Here is an 18,459-nt window from a genome sequence, read left to right as displayed (position 1 = left end):
GTACGGGACAATCCAAAATGTTACGGTACTTTTTCATGATTCAGTGAGATTTATAGCCGTATTAGGATTGCCTCTCACAATCACCCCAGTTTTTTCTTAGCTCTGCCATTCGCATGTCTGACCATGACACTCCCCTCTGTCATGGTCATACAGTACTGGGCGAGTGGGGTGCCTTCGCCTGGTGCTCGATCTCGACTGTGGCGCTCTACGGAGTATTGCGAGACGTTTCTGGCGTGATGGGAAGAGATACTCCTGAGGGAAGCGTATAGTAAGCAACTGTTTTCGATACCGTCTATTGCCTTCTTTGCTTTACGGCTCACTAGGACCCAGTTAACCAATGGTGCCTGGCGCCAGCGGCGAGCCACGCATTGCCCTTTCGGAACGCTTACCCTAAGAGTGGTGCAAGGTATTCGCGCATTGTTATATTACACCGAGCTGCCCTAATCAAAGACCAACGTCAACAAAGTTTGCCCTTTCTGAAACGATCGGTCACTGTGGTCGCTTATCCTGAGCGTGCTCAGCATGGTCGCGAGGGGCATTTCCCTTTAGTGACGTCTCCGCCGTGAGCCACCACCCACGGAGGCCTGCTAACGGCACCCTTAATTGCATATTTCTACCAGTGGTGCAGTGAACCCCCTTTGCCCCTCTAACCGCCCTCGGAACGAGGCGTGGTGCTAGGTGTTGTGTTGTTGCAGCAGGCAATAAAGCATCACGAAGTTTCTCAGAGCAGTGCTGTGCAATTGCCACCTTGTGCTCGGCTTCTTCGATGCCTGAACGCACGTGTAAAGCTGCGCGCTACTTCAAGCGTGGGGACGGCAAATGTGGCCCTGTGGCCCGCTAATGTGCAGCCATACTCAGGTGAGATACGTGCAAAGTACACATTTTGTTCTGTGTTAATTAAATCCTGGTAAATGTTCCTGTAGCCCTTTATAACTTCCGATACTAATTAAAATGATAGTACATAAGGGGTCATGGGAGTTGGCAGGGGGTGCAAAAGAGGCGCTTGTGTCCCCCCCTCAAGCCACACCAGCACTCACCCCCACTCTCTCAATCTACACCTGTGCTAACAATACGTAGCCCCCCCCCCCCATTTGCAATACAACATGAGTTAGCATTTTGGTCTTGCCCCTGTGTCAGGTATTAAGGGCAGTTAAGATGCGGGCGCATGTAGTGAAGTGAAACATACATGCGTAGACGTTGAATAAAATAACTATGGGTATGCCAGAACAGGAGCTTGACACTATCCAACGTGTCAAAAAATTGCTACGTGAAGCACCACTATCCTGTATTAAAACCTGCCGTATAGAAGATGCTAACTTGTCTGCACTCGAAGAAAAAAAGTGTAACGTCGATACATCAAGCATTCCTTACTGGCCTTGGGTGATCTTGGGGATGTCAGCCACATGAAGCTCCAAGAAAAGACCACCGACCAAAGTCAGGGTTACCTCCTTCGGAAAAAAAAAGATAGGTATCATACTACAGAAACAGCAACGCGCCCTTGCGTATTCGTGAGAAGAAAAAAAAGTCAGCTTTTGCCTTCAACTCACTTTACCCGAATGCATTAGAAAACCCAAGGTATTTTTTATTTTTGTCTTCGAGTAGTGTGCTGTTTTTTTAGGAATATCTGACATTTTCACGTTTTCGCCTTCAATTAAGCTGTACTTACGCAACGGACTCGATCGCGCACCAATCGGTTCCGTGACATGCGATGCGATCAGAATTTCTCTGCAGCCAGCATTTATAAGACAGGGGAGAATTCCCGCTGCAAGCGAGGATATCGGCCTTGCTCCCCGAGGATCCTAACTGTGAGTTGGGCCTCAATTGTTTCACAAATCACTCCTCGCGGACCGAAATGAGAGCGCGGAAACGGCTGACGTATGGTGACCTATCGTACACAATTCCCAGGCTCGAAACGTGATTTGGTTCATAGTGAGAATGTAGCTTTACAAACGTGAGCAGTAGTTAGCCAATTTACGCCACTCCGATAGCCTGACATGACTGTTGCTCTGTCCTGTCACGACGGTGGTCGCTGGCGACAGGTTTCATGCAAGACGACTTGGCACAAAAGCGACTCGTTTTTTGGAAACATGCAGTAAGTGCTGACGTTATCCTACCTATCGTAGTTTTGACATGGGTGATAATGTACTCTACAGCAAAACATTCTTGACAATTTTGCCGTTTCTTCTTATGTGCAGCATCACCAATTCTGCCTGACTTCCAAATGCAGGATTAAAGCATGTTACTTCAAGCTATCATGAGAAGACCGTGCTTGTTCTTTCTCGATGCATAAAATCTTCTGCGGTCACTAGTCATGCAGTAATCATTTGTAGTATAACATTCTTATGGTGAGATTGATTGCGTTAGAGTTCTGTGTTGCAAATCACATCACATTAAAGCAGTAAAGCCAGACGGGCTTGCTGAAATTGCAGGGGTCTACTGACAGAGAGTGAGTGCTTCGATCTGACAAATTGTCTACACTCACAATATACGAAAAATATCCTATCTTCATTGAGTAATGACCCGCTTTGCAGCCTGATCATGCACTTAAGTACTTACGTCGAAGAATGGCTGGAGAGATGAGGGGTCCCAGTTTGCGATAAGCCTAATGTAGATTCCTTTCAAGTTGAACACATCTTTCTGGACCGCGTCCACGAGGTTTTGATCGGGACCATAAGCAGTGAGCTGGATTTTACCAGTGTGCGCACGCAGCACTCCAGAGTTGGTGCCATACGTCGCGGTCAGGAAGCTGTCTACGTTCGCTTGGCCTTCTGAAACGTTCGAAACACCAAGCAGTTACACGCGACTTGTGCGTATACCTCACGTGTCGCTTTTTGCTCGTTGACGTTTCTGTCAGGCACTATCATTGCAGCACATAAAGTGCAGAAAATCTGCAAAAAAATAAATAGATCTAACAGACAAGAAAGCCGAGCAATGTGTAAGGAATGCTACGTGGGGTAATTATGACGTGAGTACCTTCGCACAACGCGTATGGTGCTCTATCAACTGAGCTATATACAGCAGTGGTCACATGCCCTTGTGCTCTTCTTGCGATATATATATATATATATATATATATATATATATATATATTGTCACGATGAGTCACAAGTACTGGGGGATTTATTAAACCACCAGGTAGCTAGCACTAGGACGATGCGTCAGTCGTGGCTAGCTCTCGAGCAAAGAAGAACGCGATCTTCTTTTTTCCTCCAGATTTAGAGCCGCTCTTGCTGTCAACCCACCACTACGTGCTGGCGGCACTATCCCCCCTTCCGAAAAGAAAAAAAAACAAGTACCAAAAAGAGGAAAGGAAAGTACATAGCAGCACCGCGATGCTACTACATAGGCACGTAAAAAAAATGGAAATTCGAATGAAGTGAAAGTAAAAATTGAAGAGCGTGCCAACATAGGAAACGTCAATGAACGAGAAAGTAAGTTCACAAAATAAACAAAAAACACAAAGAACGCTGTACGGTAAAGGAAAAGTTACGAACAACGCGCAATAAATGGCTTCATGCGCAACACGTGAACGACGTCCGGCCTCAGCCGTGTCCTGCTCCGTGCATGGGGTGTTGAGTCCGGAACCACTTCGTAGTTCACGTCACTGACGCGGCGTAACACTTTATATGGGCCAAAGTACCGGCTCAGCAACTTTTCACTAAGGCCACGGCGGCGGACGGGCGTCCACACCCAAACTTGATCTCCGGGGCTGTAAAACACTTCTCTGTGGCGGCTATTATAGCGTCGTGCGTCTGCCTGCTGTTGCTGGCCGATGTGCAGTCGCGCGAGCTGCCGGGCTTCCTCGGCACGCTCTGCGAATTCTTCGGCGTCTGTTGCCAACTCGTCTTCGTCCTGACACGGTAGCATTGAGTCTAGCACGGTCTGCACTTCGCGGCCGTAGAGAAGCCGAAATGGCGTGAATCGCGTGGTCTCTTGCACGGCGGTATTATACGCGAAGGTCACGTAAGGCAAGATCCGGTCCCATGTTTTGTGCTGTACGTCGATGTACATTGAGATCATGTCTGCGAGGGTCTTATTCAGTCGTTCAGTAAGTCCGTTGGTTTGCGGGTGGTACGCAGTTGTCCTTCGGTGTCTGGTGTTGCTCAGTTTGAAAACTTCGTCCGTAAGCTGCGCCGTGAATGCCGTCCCTCTGTCCGTTATTACACTGGAAGGAGCACCGTGTCGTAACACGATGTGGCGCATGAAAAATTGTGCTACCTCAGAAGCCGTGGCTCGTGGGATCGCCTGGGTTTCAGCGTAGCGTGTCAAATAGTCGGTCGCGACGATCACCCATTTGTTGCTGTCCGCAGACATAGGAAATGGCCCGAGAATGTCCATGCCGACTTGGTCGAACGGCGTGCAGGGTGCTTCAATGGGCTGAAGTAAACCAGCTGGCTTAACAGATGGTTGCTTTCGGCGCTGACATTCCCGACAGCTCTTTACGTACTTCTTTAAGCTTGCTGAAAGTCCTGGCCAATAGTACCTCTCGCTCACTCTGGCAAGTGTCCTTGAGTAGCCCAGATGACCGGATGTGGGTTCGTCATGGCAAGCGAAGAGGACGTCGTCTCGCATGTCTCGAGGAACCACCAGGAGGTAAGCACGATTGTTCGAACGAGCATTCTTCTTGTACAGCACACCGTGTCGTAGGCAGAACGACGTCAACGAGCGGGATAAATGACGTGGTATAATTGCGCCCTGGCCCTCTAAATGATCAATGATTGGACGAATCTCTGCATCATCTCGCTGTCGTTTGCCCAAGTCTGATGCACTAACAGCGCCCAGAAAGCCTTCGTCTTCCTCTGCTTCCTGACTGACCACATGAAGGGGTGCGCGTGACAGTGTGTCAGCGTCTTCATGCTTACGGCCGGACTTATGGACGATGGTGACATCAAATTCCTGCAGCCGCAAGCTCCACCGTGCTAGCCGACCTGAAGGGTCGCGCAGGCTTGCCAACCAACAGAGCGCGTGATGGTCCGTCACTATCTTGAAGGGACGACCATAAAGGTACGGGCGGAACTTGGTGATTGCCCACACGACTGCGAGGCACTCTTTCTCCGTAGTGGAATAATTCGCCTCGGCACGGGATAGAGAGCGGCTGGCGTAGGCTATCACTCTTTCGATGTCCTCTTGACGCTGAACGAGCACTGCACCGAGCCCAATGTTACTAGCGTCGGTATGGACCTCCGTGTCAGCATCATCGTCGAAATGAGCGAGAACGGGCGCTGATTGCATGCGCTGTCGCAGCTCATCAAAAGCTGCTTGTTGCTCGTTTTCCCAGACAAACGGCGTGTCGTCCCTTGTGAGACGAGTCAGAGGTTCTGCTATCTGTGAAAAGCCATGAATGAATCGGCGATAGTAGGCGCACAAACCAAGGAAGCGCCGGACGGCTTTCTTATCGACAGGAGCTGGTAATTCGGCAACAGCGGCAAGCTTGTCCGGATCGGGACGGATTCCCTCGGCGCTAACTACATGTCCAAGAAATTTTAGTTCTTTATAGCCGAAGTGGCACTTCTGTGGCTTTAGTGTGAGGTCCGCCGATCGGATAGCCTCCAGCACGCTGCGCAGGCGGTGAAGGTGCTGCTCAAACGTGGTAGAGAAGACCACCACATCATCAAGGTAGACAAGACAAGTCTGCCACTTGAGCCCTGTGAGGACAGTGTCCATCATTCGCTGGAAAGTTGCCGGTGCAGAACACAAGCCAAAAGGGAGCACTCGAAATTGGTATAGGCCGTCTGGAGTCACAAAGGCTGTTTTCTCACGGTCTCGCTGATCTACTTCGATTTGCCAATACCCGCTTTTGAGATCGAGAGAAGTGAAATAATGGGCACGACGAAGTCTATCCAGCGAATCGTCGATACGTGGCAGCGGATACACATCCTTTTTCGTCACGTTGTTAAGCTTTCGGTAGTCGACGCAGAAGCGTAGCGACCCGTCCTTCTTTTTGACAAGTACGACTGGAGATGACCACGGGCTGTTCGATGGTTCAATAACGCCATCGTCAAGCATCTCGGTGACTTGCGTACGTATTGCTTCACGTTCTTTGGCCGACACGCGGTAGGGGTTCTGGTGTATCGGACGTGCGTCTTCGTACGTGATGATCCTGTGTTGAGTGATGGACGTCTGGCGGATCTTTGAGCAAGTTGCGAAGCAAGACCTGAACTCGAACAAAAGCGCTCGTAGTGCAGTCTGGTTAACGGTGGGCAGATCAGGATTGATGTCAATATTACTCATTGACGTGTCGGCGGTATCCACTATTTCGGACGTGAAACAGTTGGTGACGTTTGCTACTTCGTGGGCAAACGCTATCGAAGTGCCACGGAAAAGATGTCGATGCTCGTTGCTAAAGTTGGTTACAAGCAATTCAGATCGACCATCACGAAGGTGTATTACACTTCTAGCTACACAAATGCCTTGCTGCAGGAGGTGTTCTAAATTTGTCTCAGCCACCACATCGCCATCGCCCAAACCACAGCATGTTACGTCGACTAGAACACTTGTTCGTGGAGGAAGCGTCACACTCTGTTCAGAAATACGGAGTACGTCGACACGCCTTCCACCATCTTGCACGTTGATTGCTCGCTGGGCTGAGAACGTGACGCGGCGCTCTTGTAGATCAATGATAGCTCCATTTTCTTGTAGAAAGTCAATTCCCAGAATGACGTCACGGGAACATTCGCGTAGAACAAGGCAGCTTGCTACGAATGTGTACCCTTGAATCTGTACTCTAGTTGTGCAGGCACCCAGTGGAGTAACGACGTGGCCACCAGCTGTCCGAATCTGCGAGTTATGCCACGGCGTGATGACTTTCTTCAGCTGCGTTGTCAGTTTCCCGCTCAGTATGGAATAGTCTGCGCCGGTGTCCACTAACGCATTAACTGCACAACCATCAATTGTCACTGCTATGTCGAGTGAAAGTCGGCCATCCTTTGCAGCAGTATGTGATGTCGGACCGGTTTCCGTACAGTTCTGCGTCAATGGGAGGTCTTCAGCGCTTCGACGTTCAGCGACCCCGCCCCCAGAGGTCGCTTGGTCTAGTTTTCCCGACGGGGGCTGGGAGACCGTGTGGTAGAATACCGCTGGGGCGTTGATGAAAATCGCCTCGGTGATGGCGAGCGCGACTGGCGCCCGGCAGATGGTGGTGCATGCTGCTGGGAGAGGTAGTTTTCGATGTCGCGCGGTCTCTGGCCGTAACGGGGTGGCGGTGAGTACGCAGAGAAGCCGCGAAGCCCAAGACGGCGATATGGGCACTGGCGGTACAAGTGATCAGCTTCTCCACAGTGAAAGCACAGAGGCCGGCGATCAGGTGTGCGCCAAACATCAGACTTTCGAGGAGACGTGCGCCGATCGTCGATGTACTGAATTGGTTGCACTGAACGATGGGCGACAGAAGCACCAGGGACAAAGGCCAACGGTGGTGGCGTGTACGTGCCTTCGTAGTACGGCACGTGCTGCGCTGACTGTAGTGAAACAGCAGGAACAGGATGGACGAACAATGGCGGCGATGCAGCAGGGCGTTTCAAAGCTTCTGCGTAGGTTGTCTCACGGCGGTACTCAGCAGGAGCTGGCACAGTTGTATCATGAGGCAAGGTGTCCCGGAGGGCCTGGTGCAGCTCATCCTTGATCACAGTTGTAATAGAGTTTACTGTAGGATGAGGTGTTACACCAGCCTTTTGTAACTCTTCACGTATTATACCACGGATGAGTTCACGTAGATAGTCGTTGTTGGTTCTAGTGGCGGTGAAAATGTCGGCAGTAGACATGCCATTGACTTGCCTGTTGTATTGATTGGATCGCTGCTGCAGCATTTTTTCCATTGTCACGGCCTCGGACAAGAACTCCGCGACCGTCTTCGGAGGGCTGCGCACGAGGCCGGCAAAAAGCTGGTCCTTGACACCGCGCATCAAGTGACGCAACTTCTTGTCCTCCGTCATTCTTGAATCGGCCCGTCGGAAGAGGCGCGTCATGTCTTCGACGAACGTGGTCACAGTTTCGTTTGGCAGCTGGACGCGGGCCAGAATAGCTCGTTCAGCTCGTTCTTGGCGATCGGCACTGGCATACGTCTGCAGAAGTCTACGAGAGAATTCGGGCCACGTCGTCAGCAGTTCCTCTCGGTTTTGATACCACGTACGTGCCCCGTCTTCGAGATAGAAGTAGACACGACCCAGTTTCGCCGCGTCGTCCCACTGATTCAAGGCGGCTACGCGCTCGAAATCCGCCAACCAGTCCTCAACGTCTTCGTGCTCCGAGCCATGGAACGTCGCCGGTGCGCGTGGGCTTTCCAACGTGTAGCGGTTCGACGTCGTGCTTCCCGTGCCGGTCGCCGAGGTTTGCACCGAAGCGCTGGTCATGTTTGTCGACGTGGTGGGAGCAGTATCGTCGGCTTCCGGAGGCAATCCCCTGATTCGGCGGCTGGTCCGATGCACGGGAGTATTGACTGACACTGGACTCGTATCGCGGCTTCCTGGGGGGGTCTGCAGCATCCGTGAGACTACCCAGCACTTCCACCAGTTGTCACGATGAGTCACAAGTACTGGGGGATTTATTAAACCACCAGGTAGCTAGCACTAGGACGATGCGTCAGTCGTGGCTGGCTCTCGAGCAAAGAAGAACGCGATCTTCTTTTTTCCTCCAGATTTAGAGCCGCTCTTGCTGTCAACCCACTACGTGCTGGCGGCACTATATATATATATATATATATAGTCTAGTAGATCCTCCGTGAGCGGTCACAACGTGGTTTATTTCGACGTTTCGGCCTAGAGTCTGGCCTTCATCAGGAATAAAGATACAGTTTGTCGGTGCTCAGCTTTATACAATCTCAAATCAGAGGGCAAGGTAAGAGGGAAAAAAAGAAAAGAAAAAAAGAAAAGAAAAGAAAAGGAAAGAAAAAAAAGAAAAAAGAGAAAAATAATATACGGTGACGGCCCCTCGGGTGCCCCCCTTCCACTTTTCCCTCCACTCCCCCCCATCTCTCTCCCCCCTCTCCCCTTCACCTTTCTGATGTCAGCGGTCTGTGTATGTTTCCGTTCACTAGCGCATTCCTCCCGATCAGACGGTCCCTCCTGGCACTGGCGGTTCGGTGTGGGGCAAAAAAGAGCTTTTCAGGAAGTCCTAAGCCTTTAACTGCTCGGGGTCCCGTAAACAATTCGTCGTAGAAGGACGGGGGCCGCGTATTGTGGCAGAGGCTGGTCAGCGGGCATTTTAGGAAGTTCTAAGCCTTTAACTACTCCGCGCCCTGTCAACATTTCGTCGTAAAAATAGGGGTGCCCCGTATTGCGGTAGGCTGTGCAAGCGCGTGCAATGCGAATTCCTGGCCCGCTTCTAAATTACGCGTGTCGTGGGGGCCTCCCGGCTGTGCACATGGTTGCTGTTGGGCATGTCGTGCATGGCACAATTGATTGGGTAGTAAAATAAAACAGAAAACAGACGACAGCTGCACTTAGGAAGAGTAGTTACACTTGGAATTGTTTTAGGTTGTCCAGTGCCCTTCGCAGTTGCAGTGCCGTGAACTCAGTTACTATTTTCATCGTTGCCGTTATTGTTTTCTAATGCTTTAATTGCTGCAAGTGTACCAGGATTCTCATTTATTCCTCTATCGAGGGTGTTAAATCGGTGGATAAGGTATGACTCTCGTTGTTCACGTTCTCGATTTGATTTAAATCCCGTCTCTAAGAGCGTTACTGATAGTTTGTCGAATGCATGGTCGGGAAGATTGAGATGTTTTGATAGAGGTAGACTTGGGGCTGATTTCGCATGGGCTCTGTGATTATTGAAGCGAATCCTAAATGGTGTTTCTGTTTGTCCGATGTACTGCATACCACACACGTTGCATTCGAGTAGGTACACCACATTAGAAGAATCGCATGTTAGGTTTCCTCGTATGTTAATCGAAAACTTGGATTGCGTGCTGGTTGCTTTGTCTGTTTCTCGCATCGCCTTACATACAAGACATCGTGGCTTTAAGCAAGGGCGGCATGAATTATTGGGGGGTGATGATTTAATTTGGGAGTGGACAAGGGTGTCTTTGAGGTTACGTGGTCGTCGGTAAACGACGCCTGGAGCGGATGGGAATGCGCGTTTCAGACGTTCACTTTGTTCCAGAATGTTGTAATGTCGTTTAAGGATTTTGTTTACATTGGGGAAGTTTGTGCTGTAAGTCAAGCAGAGGTTTGTTCGTTGTGGGTCTTCTCGTGGTCGTCGCTTCATAAGTAAGTCTTCACGCTTTAGTTTTCTCGCTTTTTGAACAGCGTCATTAATTACATGTGGGGGGTATTTTTGTTGCTCGAGCATAAGTTTTAGCCTCTGTGAGCTCGTGTCAAAGTCAGCGTCTCTAGAGCAGATTCGCTTAAACCGGTGAGCCTGGCTGTATGGAATACTGTTTTTACAGTGGCGTGGGTGATCGCTTTGGTAATGAAGGTATTGTTGTCGATCCGTTGGTTTGCGATATAGGGAGTTGCAGTGCCACTTTCCTTAAAGTACGAAAACTTGCTGACAAACGAATTAGACATGAAATGCATAAATCAACATTGCAAGTGTACCTTAGTGCTAGAATAGCCCCCAAGGGTATGACACTCTCCCTCACACCAGCCGCTACAAATCTAGATAAACACGACCAAATAACATGAAAAAACGTCCTCCTTGAGGCATCCCTTAAATTAACAGAAATTGCTCTTAATCATAGTGACAAGCAGGTAAAGAAACTGGTCGCTATGACCAACACCATTCTCCGCCACAACACTTTATCGAACGAAGAAATCACGCGATTAACAGAATTTGAGCAGAATAAATACCAAGCCATCAGGGCCACAAAACTTCATAAACTCGAAAGAGACCATGTGCCCAAACACGCGTTCCCTGATACAGTGCCTTATCATTACAACACCACCACCCAGGAAAACACTAATGGTACAAACGAGCACCCATCTAGGAACACACCGTGTGACACTGTGGTTGTAAACTTATCGGACACGAGCTTGTCACCTGACGAAGTAAAACTGCTATCTAAGGGACTAAGCTTCTGCCCGACCACAAAATTTTTCGATGAATTCCACTTACTCCGAGACCTCGACAACTTCGCTCGAAGCTTAAGGTTGCGCGAATATTTCTTAGATAGGCCTTCTAACCACAAAACAATTCACCGTCGTAAATCAAATGATTGGACACCGAACAGTAATCGAGACAAGTGCTTGGACCTTTATATCACCGCAGTACAGAAAGATATAGTACACGAATACCACAGACAGAAAGGAAACCGAGAAAACTTGACCAAATCTGAAAAAATAAGCATGAAAAATTTGGCATCTAGGACAGACATAACAATAAAACCCGCTGACAAAGGAGGAGCAATTGTAGTCCTTAATACAACCAACTACCTACAAGAAGCATACCGCCAACTAGACGACTCAAGATTTTACGAACGCCTCCCAGGTGATCCGACAGACGATTACAAACGTATCGTATCAACAGAACTAAAGAAACTGTTGGACGCAGAAAAGATAACCAACACTGACCACAAACTGATGCAAGCAGCATACCCTCGTCCAGGTCGCTTCTACATCCTCCCAAAAATTCATAAACCCGGTAACCCAGGTCGACCAATCATATCAGGCATCGGTACAATAACTGAACCCATATCAGGGTACGTGGACAAACTAATAAGCCACATTCCATGCACCCTCGCGTCATACATAAAAGACACCACACATTTTCTTCGAGACATTGCGGGTATCTGTGTGCCGAAAAACTCGTACTTGGTTACCCTTGATGTCTCTTCATTATATACAAATATTCCTCACGATGACGGCATAGCTGCACTAAGAAACATGTACACAAACCATAGACAATCTAACACCCCAGATATCTCTGCCATTGCAACATTGACGAGGATGGTCCTCGAATTAAATTCATTCGAGTTTAACCAAGAGTATTTTCGACAAATCAGCGGGACCGCCATGGGCACCAAAATGGCACCTAATTATGCCAACATATTTATGGGAAAGCTAGAATCTGAATTTCTTGCACAAAGTTCCTTGAAACCAATGTTATACAGAAGATACATAGACGACATCTTTCTTATGTGGACCCACAGCGAGGACGAACTTCTCAGCTTTATCGACACTTACAATGCTGTACACCCGAACATACACTTCACACACACATACTCGCAAGTTACCGTAAATTTTCTTGATGTTACCATAACGATAGAAGAAGAGAAGCTCTCTACAACCCTATATCGCAAACCAACGGATCGACAACAATACCTTCATTACCAAAGCGATCACCCACGCCACTGTAAAAACAGTATTCCATACAGCCAGGCTCACCGGTTTAAGCGAATCTGCTCTAGAGACGCTGACTTTGACACGAGCTCACAGAGGCTAAAACTTATGCTCGAGCAACAAAAATACCCCCCACATGTAATTAATGACGCTGTTCAAAAAGCGAGAAAACTAAAGCGTGAAGACTTACTTATGAAGTGACGACCACGAGAAGACCCACAACGAACAAACCTCTGCTTGACTTACAGCACAAACTTCCCCAATGTAAACAAAATCCTTAAACGACATTACAACATTCTGGAACAAAGTGAACGTCTGAAACGCGCATTCCCATCCGCTCCAGGCGTCGTTTACCGACGACCACGTAACCTCAAAGACACCCTTGTCCACTCCCAAATTAACACATCACCCCCCAATAATTCATGCCGCCCTTGCTTAAAGCCACGATGTCTTGTATGTAAGGCGATGCGAGAAACAGACAAAGCAACCAGCACGCAATCCAAGTTTTCGATTAACATACGAGGAAACCTAACATGCGATTCTTCTAATGTGGTGTACCTACTCGAATGCAACGTGTGTGGTATGCAGTACATCGGACAAACAGAAACACCATTTAGGATTCGCTTCAATAATCACAGAGCCCATGCGAAATCAGCCCCAAGTCTACCTCTATCAAAACATCTCAATCTTCCCGACCATGCATTCGACAAACTATCAGTAACGCTCTTAGAGACGGGATTTAAATCAAATCGAGAACGTGAACAACGAGAGTCATACCTTATCCACCGATTTAACACCCTCGATAGAGGAATAAATGAGAATCCTGGTACACTTGCAGCAATAAAGCATTAGAAAACAATAACGGCAACGATGAAAATAGTAACTGAGTTCACGGCACTGCAACTGCGAAGGGCACTGGACAACCTAAAACAATTCCAAGTGTAACTACTCTTCCTAAGTGCAGCTGTCGTCTGTTTTCTGTTTTATTTTACTACCCAATCAATTGTGCCATGCACGACATGCCCAACAGCAACCATGTGCACAGCCGGGAGGCCCCCACGACACGCGTGATTTAGAAGCGGGCCAGGAATTCGCATTGCACGCGCTTGCACAGCCTACCGCAATACGGGGCACCCCTATTTTTACGACGAAATGTTGACAGGGCGCGGAGTAGTTAAAGGCTTAGAACTTCCTAAAATGCCCGCTGACCAGCCTCTGCCACAATACGCGGCCCCCGTCCTTCTACGACGAATTGTTTACGGGACCCCGAGCAGTTAAAGGCTTAGGACTTCCTGAAAAGCTCTTTTTTGCCCCACACCGAACCGCCAGTGCCAGGAGGGACCGTCTGATCGGGAGGAATGCGCTAGTGAACGGAAACATACACAGACCGCTGACATCAGAAAGGTGAAGGGGAGAGGGGGGAGAGAGATGGGGGGGGAGTGGAGGGAAAAGTGGAAGGGGGGCACCCGAGGGGCGGTCACCGTATATTATTTTTCTCTTTTTTCTTTTTTTTCTTTCCTTTTCTTTTCTTTTCTTTTTTCTTTTCTTTTTTCCCTCTTACCTTGCCCTCTGATTTGAGATTGTATAAAGCTGAGCACCGACAAACTGTATCTTTATTCCTGATGAAGGCCAGACTCTAGGCCGAAACGTCGAAATAAACCACGTTGTGACCGCTCACGGAGGATCTACTAGACTATATGCAACGCTACGGCCACTCAACCACCATGCCTGCCTATATATATATATATATATATATATGGCGTCCCACATAAATAGAGCCACGGATTTGAATATGTAAGACACCTCAGTGGCGAATCGAACCAAACACGTACTACTGGCGCTAGCCTGGAGGTCCTCAGGCTATATATTATTTCATCCCATACTAATTAATTGATAATTCTTAAATACCTTTTTTAAATTATGGGTTGGAAACCGAAATTAGGAACACTGAGATGTAGAGCACTTTCAGAAACCACCGACTAAATTGTTTCTTGTACGATACGTCTAGCGCTGTTATTTTTTCAGCGTTGTAAAGAAGGCCTATTAGAGCACTATAGCAGTGCGCTCGAGGTCCGCCACACGGCTTCTTTTCACATTTTGCGGGCTTTCTTTAAAACGTGGAAAAAGTAACAGCGCGAGACGTATCCTGCAGGAAACAATTTAGTCGGTGGTTTCTGAAAGTGCTCTACATCTCAGTGTCCATAATTTGGGTTTCTAGCCCATAATTTAAAAATGTATTTAAGAATCATAAATAATTAGTATGGGATGAAATAAAATATAGCCTGAGTACTTCCAGGCTAGTGCGAGTAGTACGTGTTTGGTTCAATTCTCCACTGAGGTGTCTTTAGTTTTCAAATTCTTCGCCCAAGTTGTGTGGGACACCCTGTATATACGGGAGTGTTCGTCAGCGCCGCACGTGTGGCAGCGTCGATTTAAAAAAGGCTGGTGACAGCACCAGGCAAGTTTTAAAAGGAGCAGTAACGTTACAAACGTTACAAAATGTTACGGCGAAAGGGAAGGGTCGTCGGTAGGCTACAAGATGGTTGGTAAAAGTAATGAAAACGAACACGCGCGCCTCGAACCCCGTCTCACGCACCCACTCGTCACGCGAGTGCCTGAAGGGCCAAGATCCCGGCAAAATTAGGTGAATGGTAAAACTCGTTCTTGGCCAGTCGTGTAAATCGTGGAAGCCAATCGTGCCAATCGTAGTAGCCAATCGTGCCAATCGTGGAAGCCAATCGTTCCAATCGTCGGCCAATCGTGGAAGCTATGCAAGACGTTCGGTCAGCAATATGTGCGACTGCACGCGTCTCGCACTTAGCCTTCGTCGTTGTAAATACTCGTGCGAACCGAGCATGAACACGCACATGCAAAGTCGCGTCAGGCTGCAAGTTGAACACCAAGGAGAGAAAACACAGAGAAGCTAAATGAACCAGACCAACTTATTGACAGTAGTCTATCTGGCCGTGCTCATCTTCGACGCACGAAGCATCTTCATTTATTACTGCTAAGCCCAAAGTGGAAATGAAGTCATATTTCAGGTAGAAAAATGATCCTACTGTTTTTTAGTACGACCACATTCATAGCAAGAAGTCTCACTAACCTCCACAGCATTACACCTGATGTATAAAACTGAGTGTAGTGTGTTCAACATAACTCAGATCAAAAGTTCACGCTTGTTCTTGTGCTCTTGCTTGTGAACATGTCTTCTTTTCACGTAACGCTTTGATTTCAAGAATAAAATCCATGGGACACCAGCCAAAGATGAGGTGGCAGTGAAGTGACGGCGATTCAGGAACAGCTGCCACCCGTACAGTCGAGAGGAGAAGGACGCGTTCTTTCTCCAGAGGTAAGTCACGTCAAGCCACTATAGTGAAGATGCCCATATTCTCGCAACTTTTCACGGGTATTTCTGCATGTGTGTCTGCACCGAGAGAGCTGATGAGCGTAACTCTTATCCACCCCTACCAATGTGGAAGATTTTTTGTTGGCAGGCTGTGTGTTGTAAGGCATTATTCACGAACCAAAAGCATGATCAGTAATGCCTCACATATTACACAAAATAATTCAATCTGCCATTGTCAGAATTCTCGCTATGGAAGGAACGAAAGAAAAGAAGTGAACCAAAGGAACCATTGCTTTTTCATTGGATGCAACCATACGAGATCCACAGGCAATGAAGCTGAGCCAAGCACAGTGGATGTTAATTGGAGAAATTTACTTAGGCGTACTAAATAAATGTTAGTGTATAACGTCTCCAAACCACCATCTGATCATGAGAGACAGCGTAGTGGTGGGCTCCGGAAATTTCGACCACCTGGGGTTCTTTAACGAGCACCTTAATCGAGGCCCACAGGCCTCAAGCATTTGCACCTACATCGAAAGTGTGGCCGCCGCGGCCGTACTTAAGCGTATAATTTATAAGGTATATTAGGAGATGTAGGTAAATGAAGGGGCCACCGGTGAAGATCGATGATACAATGCTTGTGTGTGAGTCGTTTTCCACAAATGTGCAAGAAGAGGTCGTTTCTTGTTCCACTTTTTTTTGTGTTTTGTACTGAAATGAGTAACGCCCTAGAAAGTTTTATTGGTCAACTGACTCTTCGCAGAGGTCTTGTGCTACGTTACTTCATTTGGTAAAAAAACAAAGTTGGGAGCCAATCCACGAAATGAATGCCGATGATGGAGCGAGGCTAGGTTCTAAGGTGCATGACGTCTACGTTTGTAGACCAGTATTAAGGACGGATAAATGGATTGTCGGGCACACGTACGTATGGGCGGACGGATGGACGGACGAATGGACGCGCGCACGCACCGACAGATGAACGGACAGATGCATGGACTGACGGATGAACGGAGAGAGTATTGGCTATTTGTAAACCATATGCGCGCTGTGAATGCTGTACGTACCGTATATGTAACACCCGTGTTTCAGTCCGACAGAAAATTACGGCAACGGCGTGAACGGACGTCGCGAGAGCCTAAGGAGCTTGGATCCTAAAAATATTGATTGGTTGCCACGTCTACAAGCGGGCAATAGCTGACTGGCATCTCTCACTCAATACACACGAAGCCAGGCTATTCGCTCATAAGCCGCTGGCACTTTATCTTCTCTCTTTAACCACTCCTCACAGCTACGATTGGCTGGGCTCACAGAGCCAGAGGTTTATTCAAGCATCACTTGGTGGTCAGGTATTTTCATTACTAACCTCAAATGTCGTGTATAATTGAGTTACAACGTAACTACGTTCTATTCCTAAGCAACACAAAGTTTCTATCGCACGGCAGCAGCCTCTAACCTTTACGTATACAAATTGCGCGCGCATATATTCCATACATCATCTGCTGCTTTGCTTTCATTTGAATGAAAACAACGTCTCACCTCTGTCGAATATTGTAATAGTTATTGTGCTTATTTGAGCAGTGTGTGTTTTTTAACTTACCAACGGGACTGCTTACAAGCTTGTTATTATAATATTACCTATGCACTGAAGAAAGGCTAAGAACGCAACCTTCTTGTACGAATAAAGAAAGTAGCATGTAAGATAGGTTGTATACTTCGATATGACAATAACAAAACTCTTTTTTAAATACATACAGAAATGTGTATTAAATTAAAATGGGTAGCGTCCTTAAGTTTTCTTCAGCATAAACCAACTAGCCTAAGAACATGTTCTAGTAAGCTTTACACTGCTCTTTTATTCAACTGTACCGGTTGGTCAAGGACGCATTTGCAGTATGCAGAAACGATATAGGCCTACCTATTTCTGATTTGTATAAAAGAAACTATGAACTAATAATGAAACAATACTGTAGCACCTACTTTTTCCAGCGAGGGTCATTTCTCCATGGCTGTCGAACGCCAGCGCATCTTTCATAAAATGGTCATTGCAAATCTGCATGTTGATCAGGCTGGTCACGATAGCCGGATTAGCAGGGTAAATGAAGTCAACAAGGCATATTAGTGGATTGGTCATAGAGCCTATAGGAAAAAAAAAAGGGAATGCGCTCATCACTATCAACAGCGGAATGTCATGCATGAATGCGCACTTGAGAAAGCATTGCAACGCACTAAAATTTTCACCTTGTTTGCCCTAGTCTGTGCATTGCGAAAAGTGTGGTTGCGAGCAAGAATTTCCACACACCTCTTTTTGTACGCCCACCATGACGCGAGGACTAAGCAGATAGCTGAAGCCTTTTTCACAGAGAAGAACACCGATACGTGTGCCAGTTCACCCTCCATGTCACTTTTAAATTGTGAGATTGCGTTTCTTCACTACATGCAGATGACTACAACTGATGTTCTTCCTTCTTCCTTCTCCCTGTAACCCTCTTTCGCCAACGTATTTTCAAGTAAACATTTCTACTACAATTAAACCCAATCTTTAATCTGTGCTTCTTTAGGCAAATTCTTACTTTACCCGTTTGTTCGCGCTGCGAAGTTGTGATAATGAACCTATACCCACTAGCCCACCGACCAACTCTTCTGCAGATCATAAAAACCACAAAAAAGCAACCAAAATCAGGGCAGACATAATAGACTAAAAAGTTTCTGCTTCATTGAAACTAATTGAACGAGCTATATTTGTTCTGGTTAAAACAAGACAAACAAAAAGAGCTTCACCATTTTGAAACCCTAGGAAGCGCGCAGGCCTATCACGCAGTGATTCCTGTTCATGTACTT

The 18,459-nt window shown here is 47.5% G+C and overlaps 1 protein-coding gene across 1 annotated transcript in view; it reads right to left on the bottom strand.

Moving 5' to 3' along the window:
- Positions 1 to 17,751, bottom strand: part of LOC119159933 (uncharacterized) — a 29,380-nt gene extending 11,629 nt beyond the window's left edge. Inside the window, exons 1-3 of the mRNA XM_075888500.1 lie at positions 17,599 to 17,751; positions 2,557 to 2,768; positions 1,372 to 1,448 (exon numbers count right to left, since the gene is read on the bottom strand). Of these exons, the coding sequence (XP_075744615.1) occupies positions 1,372 to 1,448; positions 2,557 to 2,768; positions 17,599 to 17,677 (368 nt within the window). The 5' untranslated portion in view covers positions 17,678 to 17,751. The remainder of the gene's footprint in view (positions 1 to 1,371; positions 1,449 to 2,556; positions 2,769 to 17,598) is intronic.
- Between the last annotated feature and the right edge of the window lie 708 nt (positions 17,752 to 18,459).

The sequence above is a fragment of the Rhipicephalus microplus genome, chromosome 3 (assembly GCF_043290135.1).
Source record: "Rhipicephalus microplus isolate Deutch F79 chromosome 3, USDA_Rmic, whole genome shotgun sequence".
In the NCBI taxonomy this organism is placed as follows: domain Eukaryota; kingdom Metazoa; phylum Arthropoda; class Arachnida; order Ixodida; family Ixodidae; genus Rhipicephalus; species Rhipicephalus microplus.
The sequence above is the reverse complement of the archived record's forward strand: the minus strand, read 5'-3'. Positions and strand labels throughout refer to the sequence as shown.